The sequence below is a fragment of the Anopheles maculipalpis genome, chromosome 3RL, assembly GCF_943734695.1.
Source record: "Anopheles maculipalpis chromosome 3RL, idAnoMacuDA_375_x, whole genome shotgun sequence".
NCBI classification, from domain to species: Eukaryota; Metazoa; Arthropoda; class Insecta; order Diptera; family Culicidae; genus Anopheles; species Anopheles maculipalpis.
In genome coordinates this window covers 43,322,532-43,336,451 of record NC_064872.1, presented here as the reverse complement: position 1 = coordinate 43,336,451, position 13,920 = coordinate 43,322,532, and the positions used below count along the sequence as shown (strand labels likewise).

General features: G+C 43.5%; 1 protein-coding gene across 1 annotated transcript in view; it reads left to right on the top strand.

Moving 5' to 3' along the window:
- The window catches only part of LOC126563811 (uncharacterized), a 28,623-nt gene that overhangs the window by 8,667 nt on the left and 6,036 nt on the right, over positions 1–13,920 (top strand). The window contains exons 2-9 of the mRNA XM_050220560.1: positions 643–791; positions 2,010–2,176; positions 3,282–3,400; positions 4,243–4,396; positions 6,167–6,263; positions 6,391–6,518; positions 7,873–8,015; positions 8,448–8,570. Of these exons, the coding sequence (XP_050076517.1) occupies positions 643–791; positions 2,010–2,176; positions 3,282–3,400; positions 4,243–4,396; positions 6,167–6,263; positions 6,391–6,518; positions 7,873–8,015; positions 8,448–8,570 (1,080 nt within the window). The remainder of the gene's footprint in view (positions 1–642; positions 792–2,009; positions 2,177–3,281; positions 3,401–4,242; positions 4,397–6,166; positions 6,264–6,390; positions 6,519–7,872; positions 8,016–8,447; positions 8,571–13,920) is intronic.

Below are 13,920 nucleotides of genomic sequence, written 5' to 3'. Positions count from 1 at the left end.
GTGTTTACCGGGAACGGAAGTTGTCTTCGTTGAGTAAGGATTTTGTGTCTTCGTAGTCAAGAAATATCCTCAGAAAAGGATATTTCTTTTTGACCAGTTATCAGCTTTCCTGTTCGCTCTTTGTAGCTTCATTTGTACAGCAAATGTAATATGGACTGAGAATGAGATGCCAAGATACGGTTATCCTTATAACCATTTAGGATTGATACGCTTAATTAAGTAACACGGTTCGATGTTAGTGACGGTAGCATTAACTGTCTTCACACGGTAGGAACGGGTATCGAATCCTGTCTGGATTAGTCATTTCACTAAACATGCTAATAACTATCTAGCTACGCGTCTGATTGAGTTAAGGAAATCCATTGATGGTAGGCCAGAGCCATTCAAGATGGCAGCGCTAAGAAGATATAAAAAGAAGATCATTCCCCCGTAGTGAGAACTGACTTTCCAACTACGAGCATATCAATAAGTCTAGTAAAATATTCGATGGCCGGTATGATCGAGTAGGTCCTTAAGAAGTAGAATACAAGAAGAGAAAACAACAACAAAATCTCAACCAAAAATTAAAAGAAACCAATTTACAAAACTGTTCCAAATCTCAATTAACTAGCTTTCATTCTTTTAACGACTCGGTATTTCCAGACACCCGAAGATTGTTCAGCAGGATCTAGCTGCACTCCGACTACCATTTCCTGGGAAGGAACAGCGGACATTCAGTCGGGCGATGTACTCATCGTGGAAATTGACGATCATCATTTGATACCGTCGAATTACAACAGGTCGTCGGAAGGGTAAGTTCATTCACACGAAGCATCCACATTCTTCCGTTTCTTAACTTTCCACGCGTCGTGTGTGTTGCGTAGAAGCTTATTATTGCGAATGTATTTCCTTCTGTGTGATATAAATGTCAGCAATTTTCCACGAAAAATATGGTTTAAAATTATCCAACCAAATCTGTGAATTGTGACATTTTATTCATTTTTTGTTGAGTGCTGGTGGTGGTGGTGGTGGTGGAGTGAGGTTTAAATCCAAAAGCTTGCGGACGGTCTTATTCCCGTTTGAAGGAGGAAATAGCCACAATTGGAAGCGATAACTCAACCAAGGCAGCGTCTTGACGGTTGACTTATTGCCGAATATTATGGCCCCACAGGGTCATTCATTCGAGCGAACAGTATTAGATGCTACCGGGTCTCGTCCTGTGTTTCTGAATCCTGGATTTACGTTGATTGCATTAATAACTCTAGCTGAAGCAGCCCGAAATTGTAGCTATTTATACAACGATCCAAATTGTAGCGCTCTGCTCAAGATGGTTGCGTTTCAGTGCTTGGTTTTAGTAGTGATCACGGTCAGATTTCATTACATCCCTCGGGTTAATTATCTGGAAGCCTCACAAAAACTACGCATCACATCAAAATTACGTTCAGCAATCGCATTTCCTAAACATTATCACACCGCACTACCTTTTGGAGCGAATGGCAGATGGCAGATGACGAAATTAGTTGGAAAAATGAGTGCATATATAGTCGCCGCTTTCCCCAAGATAGCTTTCATCTCGTCAGCTTTTGTGTACTTCATGCACCAAATAAATGCCAGCCTCAAGTATTCCATTTTGGGGCAACGGTGAGTAAATTTTCCTTCACAACGAAGCTGCAGGAGTTCGTTTCGTAGTTTTGATCGTCCAAACTCACTGCACACGACGTAATCCGATGGGCGTACAGGGTTTTTAAACCGATACCCGACGCCCCCGAGCGCTAAGCGTCATTTATTGCAAGTGGTTACGCTCATTTTCACTTCCCTCACCGGAAGCCCGTAATGTATCCGGTCGGTGCGACTCGACACGAGGAGAAGTAGCATCTTACCATTTTCCAGCGCGCTGCACACGAAATAAATCATCATTTTTCTTTCTCCCCGGGCTCCCCGGCACCACCATGTTGTACATCCCGATGGCCATTTCCCACTCACCGCTATTTCACGCCGCTATTTCTGTCCACCTTTTTAATTAAAATCAGCGCCCATCACACGACCACTGCCGTTTATCAAGTTACTCGACTTGGGCACGAGAATTGCGACATTACCGAAGGCGTCCTGCTCGACATCACACCGCTGGTGGCCGACGGCAAGAAGTTGGTCACCCTTTACGACAAGGATCTGACGGAGGGAATTAATCTACTAATTGGTAAGTAAGATCTATCTCACGTTTCCTTTCTCGTCTTCCAGCAAACGGGGCTGCCGATTTGGGTGTGCGTCTCATTAGTTGGACCCTCGGCGGACACGATACCGCAGGCCAATTCGGCCTCTCGCTTTCGATGATTTGGTGTCGTTTCGTTTTCGTAGATTTTTCTGCTGTACCCATACTAGCTTGATCCGAGAATGATGGCGGTTTTCTTGGGTACCCATAACAAGCGAAAGGTCCCGAAAGGTTTGCCGAGGTCGTTCCCGAAACGCAAAACTTGTCGGCGCAAATTCGTCGGTATCCGGTACTTGGAGCTGTTCCAATACAGCTATTTTGCTTGAGCAGCAGAAAATAAGCACCGAAACATCGGTGTCCGTTAACTGGGAAACCGATTAGCCTGGAGCGATGGGAGCCCAAAAATGGTGTTTTTATCTCCGTTCGAACACATTTTGCGCTTCGACAACAGTGAAGGTAGCTTACGTGACACGAATGAATATCGTTAATTTGATAATAGAATCATCATTACGTAGTGTGAAGAAGGCATAGGGATCGGTAGTAAGGGTAGCCCGTGGTAACAGATAAAACTTTTTGTCCCTTGTTTGTCAATACTTTGCTACCTATTTTAACGGATCATTAAGCAGAAATCAAAACAGACTTATGAAACCTTCTCAGGCGTTTAGTAAGTATCAAACAAATTAAAGAAAATCCCTGAGGAAAGTAAATGTTACAAATCGTTACTACTTTTTGACGAAGAATTCATGTGTCATTACTTTAGAGTAATCTAAAGAACAAAAAAGGTTTCAGACAATTAAAATATGTAAAAGAGGAATGAAGTATTTAACGAAACCCCTAGGTTGGTGTTTTTCTTTGGTTGGAATTATAATCAAATAATTCGTGACGACCCATTTTTCCCGGACAATGTTTCCGTTCGATAAGCTATAAGTACGAAAGTACGAGCTATACAGTACGAAAAGACTATAAAGCTTTTGGCACACTCATAGACACAGAGTTCGGTGAGGATGCGAATCAATTGTGTAGATTTCGTTTCGGTTCAACACATTGGCAAAAGTGACCATTACAGCAAGCGAATCCTTTTCTTCCGTTTCAGTCGTATCGGAGCAGTGGGGCCAACAGTGCGTCCGTCTGAAGGTGACCGTAAAGTCAGACAATTGTGGTGAAAATGCTGACTGCTCCGGAAAGGGTGTATGCTACTCGAACAATTCTATGGTAAGTAAACGTGCTGCTATGTCACTTGTCATCCTTATAACGAGCAGCCTCAGATCGAGCCGCATCCCAACGTTCTGTAATAATGTCGCGAAATAAGAAGCGATAAGCTTCTGGACCAACTGAATCACATGCTGACCAGCATCTGTCGTAGCATTACGATTCGTAGCATTGCAAAGAACAAAAAAAGCAGTAAAAATATATACACAAATGTGACATTAGCGTGAGCTCGAATCAATCCAGCAGCTCATCAGCGTTTATTATGCTCGTTGACCATGACCGGAAACCGATGACGCCCGAATGCGCACCACTGCTGAACGTCGTTCGGGATGGGCCGAAATGAAATAGTGACCTCATTAATGGAGGATTGTCGTAGCCGATGCGGAGGATGGTAAAGCATTAAGCACATTTCATGCCCGACGCTGCTGTCAAGCGACTGTGTGTGTGCGCGCGCGTCCACCAGGGCGTTCGTCCTTCGGTGGGCTGAGCGCTTTCCAGTCTATGCTAGCGCGATGTTACCGCATTTGTCATGGTAATGATGATGATAATGCCATTGCTGATGATGCTGCTGCTGCTGCTGCTGATGTTGCCGTTTATGGAGACAGACGACAATACCGATGGGGGCGTCGTCAGCAAGGGATGATTTCATCCGTACAGCAGCATAGCTTTGCAGATGCTTCGCGCATTCGAGTGTTCGGTGGGAACGCGGAAACGCAGGGATACGTGCCATTGTTGCATTTTCTATTGATTTCTCACACTTTGACTTTTTCCCCCTTTCTATTTTGTCTCTTGTGCATGTGTCTTCTTTTATACGCCCCGATTGTTTGCTGCAATTGCGCCTGCAGGAAGGATACGAATGCCAGTGCTGCAGCGGATTTGCAGGCACACACTGCGAGGAGATTGATGCCTGCAGCCCATCGCCATGCACGAACAACGGAATTTGCGTCGATTTATCACAAGGACATGAAGGCAACGCTTATCAGTGTCTCTGCCCGTACGGTAAGTGCTTGATGTTGAGTCATGTGTCGATTGCAATTTATGTACAAATAGAAGAGTTTTAATGACTAGTTTTATTGCCAATCACAACATGCTAAGCATAAATGCTTTCAGTTGTTTGTCGTTCAATAGGCAGAAACTAAAACAACTTCATAATATTCTTGCCGCGGTATCAAGACTTATTTTTTTCGAAAAATAAATAGTTCAGTAAACCAGGACTATCTTATTAAAATAATAAAATTCGAAGAGATTCGTTGTTATGCTATCTCATCAAACGGCATAGTAATAAAACGTGTGAGACGTAAAGTTATAAATAGCGGCAAAATATTTCCTCCTTGTCATTGACTGCCAACAAATAACAAATACTAATAAATATTCCACGGTGCTCCATTATATTACATTCCAAATGCCAGTTTTGTATGCGTTTTGCACCACACTTCCCCACCAAACGCATCAAGTCACGTTCATTCTCCGCCGCCGCGAGAGCTCCCGAATGTCCCGAAATAAAACACACAAATCGATCCGTGCACCCGTGGTTTTTCGGCCAAACGATCATGACCACGATGCATGGCCACACTTGCGCGAAACATTTATTGCCACAATCACCGCACAATAACAATCTCAATTTGCATCGGGTTAGCGTGCAGCATTATCGCGGCACCAGCGTACATCAAAAGGCGAGCACTATTTTTCGAAAACGATTTCGCCACCTCACACCCCGGCAAGGGATCCGAGGAGCCGGTTCTTGCGACGAACAATGCAACAATACTGCTGAGGACGAAAAAAAAAAGAAGCATTCTGCATAAATAAAAGTAAAACAAGCTTAATGCCTAATCCCGCTCTTTATGTGCCGGTGTTCGGCGTTCCGCAATTGCAAACAAATCCTGTTCGCGCCCTGAACTGTTCAACCTTGCCCAGCTGCTGCTACTGCTGATGCCAATGAGCTTCTTGTTTTGTTTTGTATATGTTTTTTTTTTGCCGCTTTTCCGTCCAGTGCCGAGAGAAGCGGGACGAAAATCAGGATCACATAAAAATTTATATCGCTTCGCGTTTTATTTGTATTTGCGTTTCCTTTGCTTTCAACGAATTGAACGAATTGTTTGTTTCTTTTTTTTTTTTTTTGCTCCACTTTCCCTCACTTTCTATCGGTCTACTAGGGGGAGGAGGAACCGAAATGGGAGGGATTGCTTTTTTTTGTTCGCTCGTCTCCCGAAACCTGATGACGATATATCACTACCACCGCCGAAACGAAAGAGTCAACCTGTCCCGAACGGCGCGTATCGATAAAATATTGAACCCGGACCTCCTTTTCCGAGCTTTGGTCTGAGGCTGTTTGTTGGGCGTTTGTGGCCGTTGGAATTGTTTCGGTTTTATGTGGGTCCCATTTGAATATTTTACGACCAATGACCAAACCTACCGTTTGCCTTTGGTCCTGCTCGATCGTCCGTCCGGCTGCTACACAGGACTCTAGACACAATCTCCATTTGTCCTTTCTGCCTGTATGCATCGGTTTGATGGATATGTTCGAGCAGTCCAATTTTGACGTGTATATTTACATTTGCAGCTTTTTAAGGCGACTTCAGCAGTCAATAGGTCAAGCCATCCAATTGGGACACAGTTTTTTCTTGCAGTTTCTTCTTTTTGTGTTCACATGAACCGTACACTTTCTCTGCCTGGTCTCGCTTCTCCAATGTATCGGTATACCTTTTTGGTTTATTTAAACATAGTTCCAGTGGCCTCTTTTTAATTTTTTCCCCTCGGCTTTTCTTACAGGCTACACTGGCAAAAACTGTCAATTCGAGTCCGACCCATGCAATCCATCGCAGTGCTTGAACGGTGGTACCTGTGTTGGGAATTCGACACATTTCAGGTTAGTATGCCATGTCCCCGTATCGAATGTATCATCGGAGCCTCCAACCCAATTAGCATAATGTCATACCAGGAACGTGCAGCACACTAATCAGCTGTTTCGTTTTGCTTGTGTGTCCCGTCTTCAGGTGCGATTGTACTTCCGGCTATACTGGGCCGCTGTGTCAGCACAACTTGAACGAATGCGAATCGTCACCCTGTGTGCATGGTATCTGTGTCGACCAGGAGGATGGATTCCGTTGCTTCTGTCAACCGGGTAAGTAAGTTTGCCGACGTGTAACGTAACACTCTCAAACAATGTCACTCCTGTATTGAAAGTGTATGTCCGTGTGTGTATGTGTGTGTCCCTCGCATGTATATGTGTTCGTCAGCCGTCCGATGTTTCAAATTTATTCCATTTTCACGCAAAAGACCTACCAGTTGCCATACCCGCAGGGAGTATATGCGATCGTGCATTTTTCGTACAGTTTGTAATAGATTGGCTGCCGAAAATAGACGGTTGCTGCTACCGTGCCGACAACCACAAGCATTTGTAGGATAAAATAATGGTTTGAGAAAAAAAAAGAGAGAGATGCACAAGCATACGGTGGTGGTGCACGGCGTTATCAAAACATAGTTTTTCCGAACCCACGGTAGGCAATGCCCGCGAGGGATCGAGAAAATGGAAAGTCAACGCTCTCGACACTACCGGACGGGGGTAGCCGAAGGTGGCGATAGTGCCACAGCACCTCACCACACAAATACGTCGACACCCGATAGTGGCAGTTCGCGACTACCCACAGAAATGAAAGTCTGTGGGGAAAATAATTCAATTTTCTTGTGATGGAAAATAAATTGATGTTATTGACGTGAAATTATGATTCTGCACCGTTTCGCAATATTCGCTCCCGTGCGCTGCAATCTCGAGAAATCTGGAACGATACTCGGCTCGGTTCGAACATAATATTAAGCTTCATCTTGTGATGTATCTTGCGGAAGTAAATCTCTAACGGTGCATATGGATAAATGCTGTGAAATTAAATTCCTCGCACATGATATCGAAAATCGATTCTCATTGGTTCACGACACATTCAAAAACGCATATGCATGAACGATTGAATGGATAATTACAGCATTATTTAGGTTCTGTTTTAACACTTGCTTTTATAATAAAATTATAGAATTAAAAGAAGTTTTCTTTTTGATAAGTGTTACTCAACTTTCATTATTAAAAATGTAATCTAAAGGGCGAACTTAAGCAACCTCAGGGAGATGTTTCTAATCAGAAAGTGGATATTAATTTTGTATGACAATATGCTCGAAAAATTAAAAAAAAAAACACACACACACACACACACACACACACACACCGACGGTGTTTCGACTGATCCATGAACTGCTTCTATACTTCATTAACAACCACGCATCGGTGAAAACTGAACGATCCAAGAGCACTCAGGTTTCCCTGTTTTACCAATCAAAGAAAACTGTCTACACCATTGCCCCGAAGGCGTGCCAATTATTCATTATCATGGCACATTAACGTTATGAGCCCTTTCAGTCCTACGTTGCACTGCGTTTTCTGCTAACTTCCCTTTTCCGACGCTCGTTTTCTTCACTCGCACTTGCAGGATTTTCCGGAGAGCTATGCAACTTTGAGTACAACGAATGTGAATCGAATCCATGCATCAACGGTGGCCAATGCATCGACAATATTGGCGGATTCTCATGCAAATGCACCCGAGGCTACACTGGCAAACGATGTCATATTAAGGTAAGCTCAATACCGATCCCTGCCGGCTGGCGTTCAGCACCAATCTAATGTCTACCCAGAGCAAAGTACTGAATGCGGCGTTCAGCAGCTAACAGCTCTATCCGGGATTCGGAAAATGAGCAGCAATCATTTATCGTGTGTGCGCAATGTGTTTCCCCCTTTTTCCGGTGCCACCAGATGCAAATGCATTTGCACTCTGCACTGTGAAACTTATTTTAAATTATACCGACCAACTGATGACGTCCAGAATTAATTGTGCAGAAGATTTTAATTGTTCGTCTAGTGGCACAAGGAAAGCAAAATCGATAAGCGTAGGGCTTCATTCGTTCGTGGTGCCTGAGGGCCTTGCACGGTAGCAAATGTCTTTCCAATGCTTTGGCAAAGGCCTTCACGTACGATTTACAACACTAATGATGTTCTCATTATTTGCAGGTTGATTTTTGCGCCAACGATCCTTGCCCGGATGGCCATCGATGCATCGACCATGGCGATGACTTTACCTGCGAATGTCCCGGAGGTCGCAATGGTCCGGACTGCAATCAAGTTCCACGAACGGTATGTGCAAATAATGTATAAAACCTAATACTACGGTTCAGCGAGCGATCCGGTGTAGCGTAATGGATACTATTCATCTGCCAGAATACGTTAGATTTCAAAGAAAAATACCAATTAGTTAAGGATACTAATTGGTAAACATTGACTTGATATTTCCCAAACATTCGCTCATTTTTGTTATTAAGATAATCTATTTCTGGAATTGCTTTCATCATAAGGTTCCTCGACGAGGTATTTTCTAGTGTAACATGCTAAAAACTCAAAGCCAGTAATACCATTCATGGGATGCAACACAACTTTACGAAAGGCAAAGTATTCCATTTGTTGATGCAACATCTTGGGATATCCGGCTGCAAAGGAAGGTTTCCGGCTTCCGTCGGTGCATAGAGGAAACTTTTTGAGCAAGTTTGCGCCGAGTTTCGCACCGTGGCTTTGCTCAACTACACATTACCCGTACGGTGGACCAGTAATGCTAGAATGTTTGCCGTTTTCGTCTATGTTCGTCTCTTTCATCAAATTTCCTTCTACACTCTATTATCTTGTCATTTAGTTTGATTTATGTGGCGTGTTATCCGCTATTACGGGATCCGATCCGGGAACCTACCGTTGCCCAGCCGCTTTCGTTTACATCGCGGCGCTGTTCGGCACTATTCTACTCTTTTCTTTTTTTTTTGCCGCAAACTTTCACATCCCCTCTGTGCACGGTTCGGTGCCGATTGCATCACTGCATTTCTGGAACCAACATTCTTCCGCTTGCTTCCCGGCAAACGGGACAGTTCCGTGTTCCGCAGTTTCTCGGTGGCAGTAGGTGGGTAGGTAGCATAATTATGATCCTATATCTCCTTACGAAATCAGCTGAAAACTAATTAAAATTCATGACTTTGGCGCCGCGCTCAGTTCCCAAGCAGCTGAGCTTTCAGAGTAAACGACTGGGCGCCTCCATTTAAACTTAAATGACTTTGTTGTTAATTTAACCCGGTGCATCAAGCGTATCCACACATCACTGATATATCCGTGTGGTAGAGGTCTTTTTTTAAACATTCTACGCCAGATTCTCTGCACGACGTGCTGCAGCTGTGCTTAGAATATCTTTTTATCTACGGTTCTTTTGTGCCAGCACAGTTGCAGGTGTAACCGCAAAGCTTCTATTGATGCAGTCTAAAACTACCAGCAAAGCCAGTTCCGAAGTAAAAACACTAGTTCAACGGTTACTTTATGGTACGAGGAATGCGAGAATCAAAGGTTCAATTCGTAAACCGGCCAGGCGTACCCAAGCCGTCAACCGACCGTGCTACAAATCAAATCATTGAATGAGTGCGGATGACTTACCCGTGTGGCAGTCAACCGCTGTGGCCATTTTCATCGGGTCCCTTTTTTGTCCCTTCCATCGCGCCTCATCTCGGTTATACTTTTTCACTACTCTTTTTTTCCTGCTTCCTCACCTGCTGCTTCTTCTTCTGCCCCCGAACCCATCGATGGCATTTTCATTTCCCGGAGCAGCTTCCAGCACAAACAGCAAGACCGGGGGCGTAGAAACGGAAAAAAGGATTAAAACATAAATCAGCTTACCCAGGGACCTGGAAATGGGAATCACTTATTTTCGTTATTTGACTGGCTTTTTTGTTCTTCTTTCTGCTCTCGCTGACGGGTTTTTTCGCCACCGCTTGTTTCATTCTAACCACCTTCGGAAGCCGTTTCCGCTTTTTTGCGATAGAACCGTTTTTGTTGTTATAGCTGGCCGTTCGGTCGGTCGGTCGGTTGGTTGGTTCTGTCCTGTCGGTTTGGTTCGATTGTTTGGACTTTCTCATCCGTCACCTTTACGTCCCGAACCGTAGGGTCGCACAGCGGAAACTTACCAGGCCGCATCCATTTGCCGCATCCATTTAGCCAGCCAGCCAAACCAAACCACCGGTATCGCCCGGCGACACCAACTTTTCGTCCTAAATGGGAGAAAATATTTCGCCTATCCGTGAGATATATTGTTCTCTTTGTGCCATAAACCAGCACCATACAAAAAAGATTTTCCGAGGCCTGTTATTCTTCTCTGTGGAAGCATGTTCCACACCGAACTCGTTCACCGCCATCCGCTTTCCGAAACACTCCCACAAAAGCCCCTAAAACCTTTCATCCGAACGACCAGAAGCTTTCCTGTTAGTCGTGTGTTTCAATTCAGCTCTTCCTTCTACCATACTCAACTTTTTCTATCCTGATCCAAGATGTTTTCCTACGCCACTTCGTTTGTTGGAAAGGTTGGACTTTGAGGTTGTGAATGTTTTTCTTGCTGTCAGGATCAGTTTGATCGTACCAACAAAAAAAAAACCTATGTTCCTCCTCTGCATTTCTCCTTATTGCCTTTTGATAGCCCCAGAAAAACAGGCGTAAAATCAACCTTTTCCTCGGAAAACCCACTTCAAAACTGTGCCCTTTTGCGTCGGTAGAACCGGATCAAGCGACACGGCTAGAATTTCAATCGGCCAAACGAAAGGCATGTGTTTGCTCATAAAACGATGGACGAAAAATAATTTATGATGGTGTTAATTTTAAGTTAATACAGCCCCTGTCGGATAGTGTGCTCATCTTTCACATGTTCACCTTGCTCTACAGCAGCGTTGCGTCCGATCCATAGAGGAAATAGGAACTTTTTATAAGCTGCCGAGCTTCCTGGCACATATCCATCACAATATATGTTGATTAAATAACCTGTGAATACACGATTAGACGCATGTGGATATTGAATGACATTTAACACAAGAAAGGGCCTTTTATTCTTGTAGGTAAGATTGGTAAGATTGAATGCGAGACGTGCAGAGCAGCAGTGTAAATATTTAATGAATTTTTCAGCTTGCCGGCTTACTCTTGCTTCTCCCCGGTCGCTGTGCAGGTCGTGTGAGTTGAGATGCTTTGCGCGTACTACATAAAAATATATCTTTGTATGGACTTCACACAGGCGTCTTTCCAACGCAACATTCGATAAATTTTACGTGGAGGACAAGCGCAGATTCACCTGAGATTTTATGGCTTTTGCTAAAATTATATTCTTTTCCAAGCTATTCGTTATTTGTACGTGTAATGTAGTGTGTTTGCTATGTTTTATTCAGTTACTTTTTCTTTGGTTTAACAACCCTGACGGCCGTGTTTTGCCGTTTCTGGTTGCCTGAACTTAATATTACCAACTGAAGCTGGTAGTAGCTGGATTCAACATTCGATTAGATATCAGTCCTTTAGTGTTAGCAGCTAAGGGCACCAAACACCACCGGGATGTTATATGACTCCTTCCGAAAGAACCAGATTTCGTCTGAAATATCACGCCTTAAACACCATTCTGAAACATTTCATACATGGAAAATACGAAAAACAAATCACTAGAAGTGAGTCTGTTTTACTGTCCCCAAGAACACAGTATGTTGAAGTACTCGGGTAGTTGAATTTCTCAAGTTCACCTTCGAATGCTTCTGACCCAATCAGAAGCTCAGGTGAGATATAGCTCGTGTTCGGTCATACGTTCAATTTTGCGTATGCCGCATCATTTGCATGTCGAAACTGTGGAATCTTGTTTCATCTCCATCAAAACCGATTCGATGGCCACTCGAATGCGTACTGCGGCACGGGCACGGCTACGGAATCCTTGAGTGGTAGAAAAAAATGTAATACACCCTTGTCAAGGGATTTCGTTGCTACGTTCTTCATGCTCTCGGGGAATCGATGCACATACAAATTCTTGCAAACACACGGCCAGCACCATCGCACTGTTTACCACTTTTACCCCGACTCCGACGATGCTTGTGATGCTTCATATTTTGCTTCGCATCAGCACTCCCCGGGGAGATTTAATCTGTATTGATTTGCTGTTGCGAAAATGGCACTGTCCCACACCGTCCCCTTTTTTTCCGTAGCCTTCGTTCTACGTCCGACATTTTTCCGAGCTCCCCAGGTCGTACGATAAACAACTCACGGTTTGCTGATGCCAACCATACATACATACTTGGACATCGAATAAATCAGATATAACTTTCATATTTGTATGCATCGCAAAAGCTTTAGTCTCGCCGTTCTTTCATCGGTTCTGGACGGTGGTGTTTTTTTTTTTTTCGTTCTTCTACCACATTCCAGTGTCGATTGCGATGCCAAAACCCTTCCCGAACTGTCACTTGGCTCACCAACGTCATCATCGTCAACCACTTCGACATCGTCATCAGTATCATCTTCCCTTTTTTTTTTGGAACACCGTCGCCTGTCGGGTACCAGTGACTTGACGTCGCATTTTCTTCGATTCGATAAACTCGTCGATGCTATGTGGCGGTTTCCTTTTTTTTCTCTCTCTCTCTCTCTCTCTCTCTCTCTCCTCAACCGGAAGTTGAACGCTTATGGTGTGCCACATCGTGGCAAAAATGGGAATGACAAGTAAAAGGAAAAAAAGGAGGAAAAGAAATTACGAAATGTTCAATTCGTTGTATTTTGCTTCTTTTCTACTTGGTTGTAAGCCACTCCTTTGCTATCGTTATTTATTCCTTCCTGGACGGAACATCCAGCGCCAGTCGGAATCGGAAAATGAATAACATAAACAGAAAACAAATGGAAAGAAATATTTCTCCATCTGGGCAATCGTTTTTCTTTTTCTCGCCATCACACACCGATGTAGGAATGAAAACATCTCGCAAGGAATTTAGATTGCGTCTGACACGGGTTGATCGTTTAGTTTTTTGTCCCCGTCCGCGAGTGTTGCCATTGCTATCCCATGCATCCCGGGTTTTTGGGGTGGAATGTGCTGTGGTACTTTCACTGTATGGATGAGTAAGTTTTGAAAGGATCAATGTGTTGTACTTTATTGAAGCAAATTATAAGATTATGCTACTAATTTGATTTTCCTTCCGGTGGACTGAGATGTTAATCGAAAACAGATGATGCGTTGTAAGCATCCACATCCATAAGTATAGTAGTAGTAGTAGTAGTAGTAGTAGTAGTAGTAGTAGTAGCAGCAGTAGTTTATTTTGGACTTAATATTTATAGCGCTGTTTAACAAATTTTTGTTCACTAACAATGGGTTCGCACCGTTTGCTTTCCTCACTGACTCTTTTTGGTTAGCGATTGCTGTTTTTTATTTTATTTTTGCTAGTCATAAAATTCACAAAAAAAAAACCCACGAAAAACCAGCATAGCTAACTGATTCAATGTTCTTAAATTACTTGAAATTAAATTCAATTGTAGCTATGTTTGTAATTCTGTGAAGCTCTCTAGTATTGAACCAAGGAGGATTCATGATCATTTTTAATATCTTGTTCTGCAATACTTGTAATTTTTTACGATATGAGAATGCTATGCTCTTCCAAGCTGGGACCGTATACGTACTGGT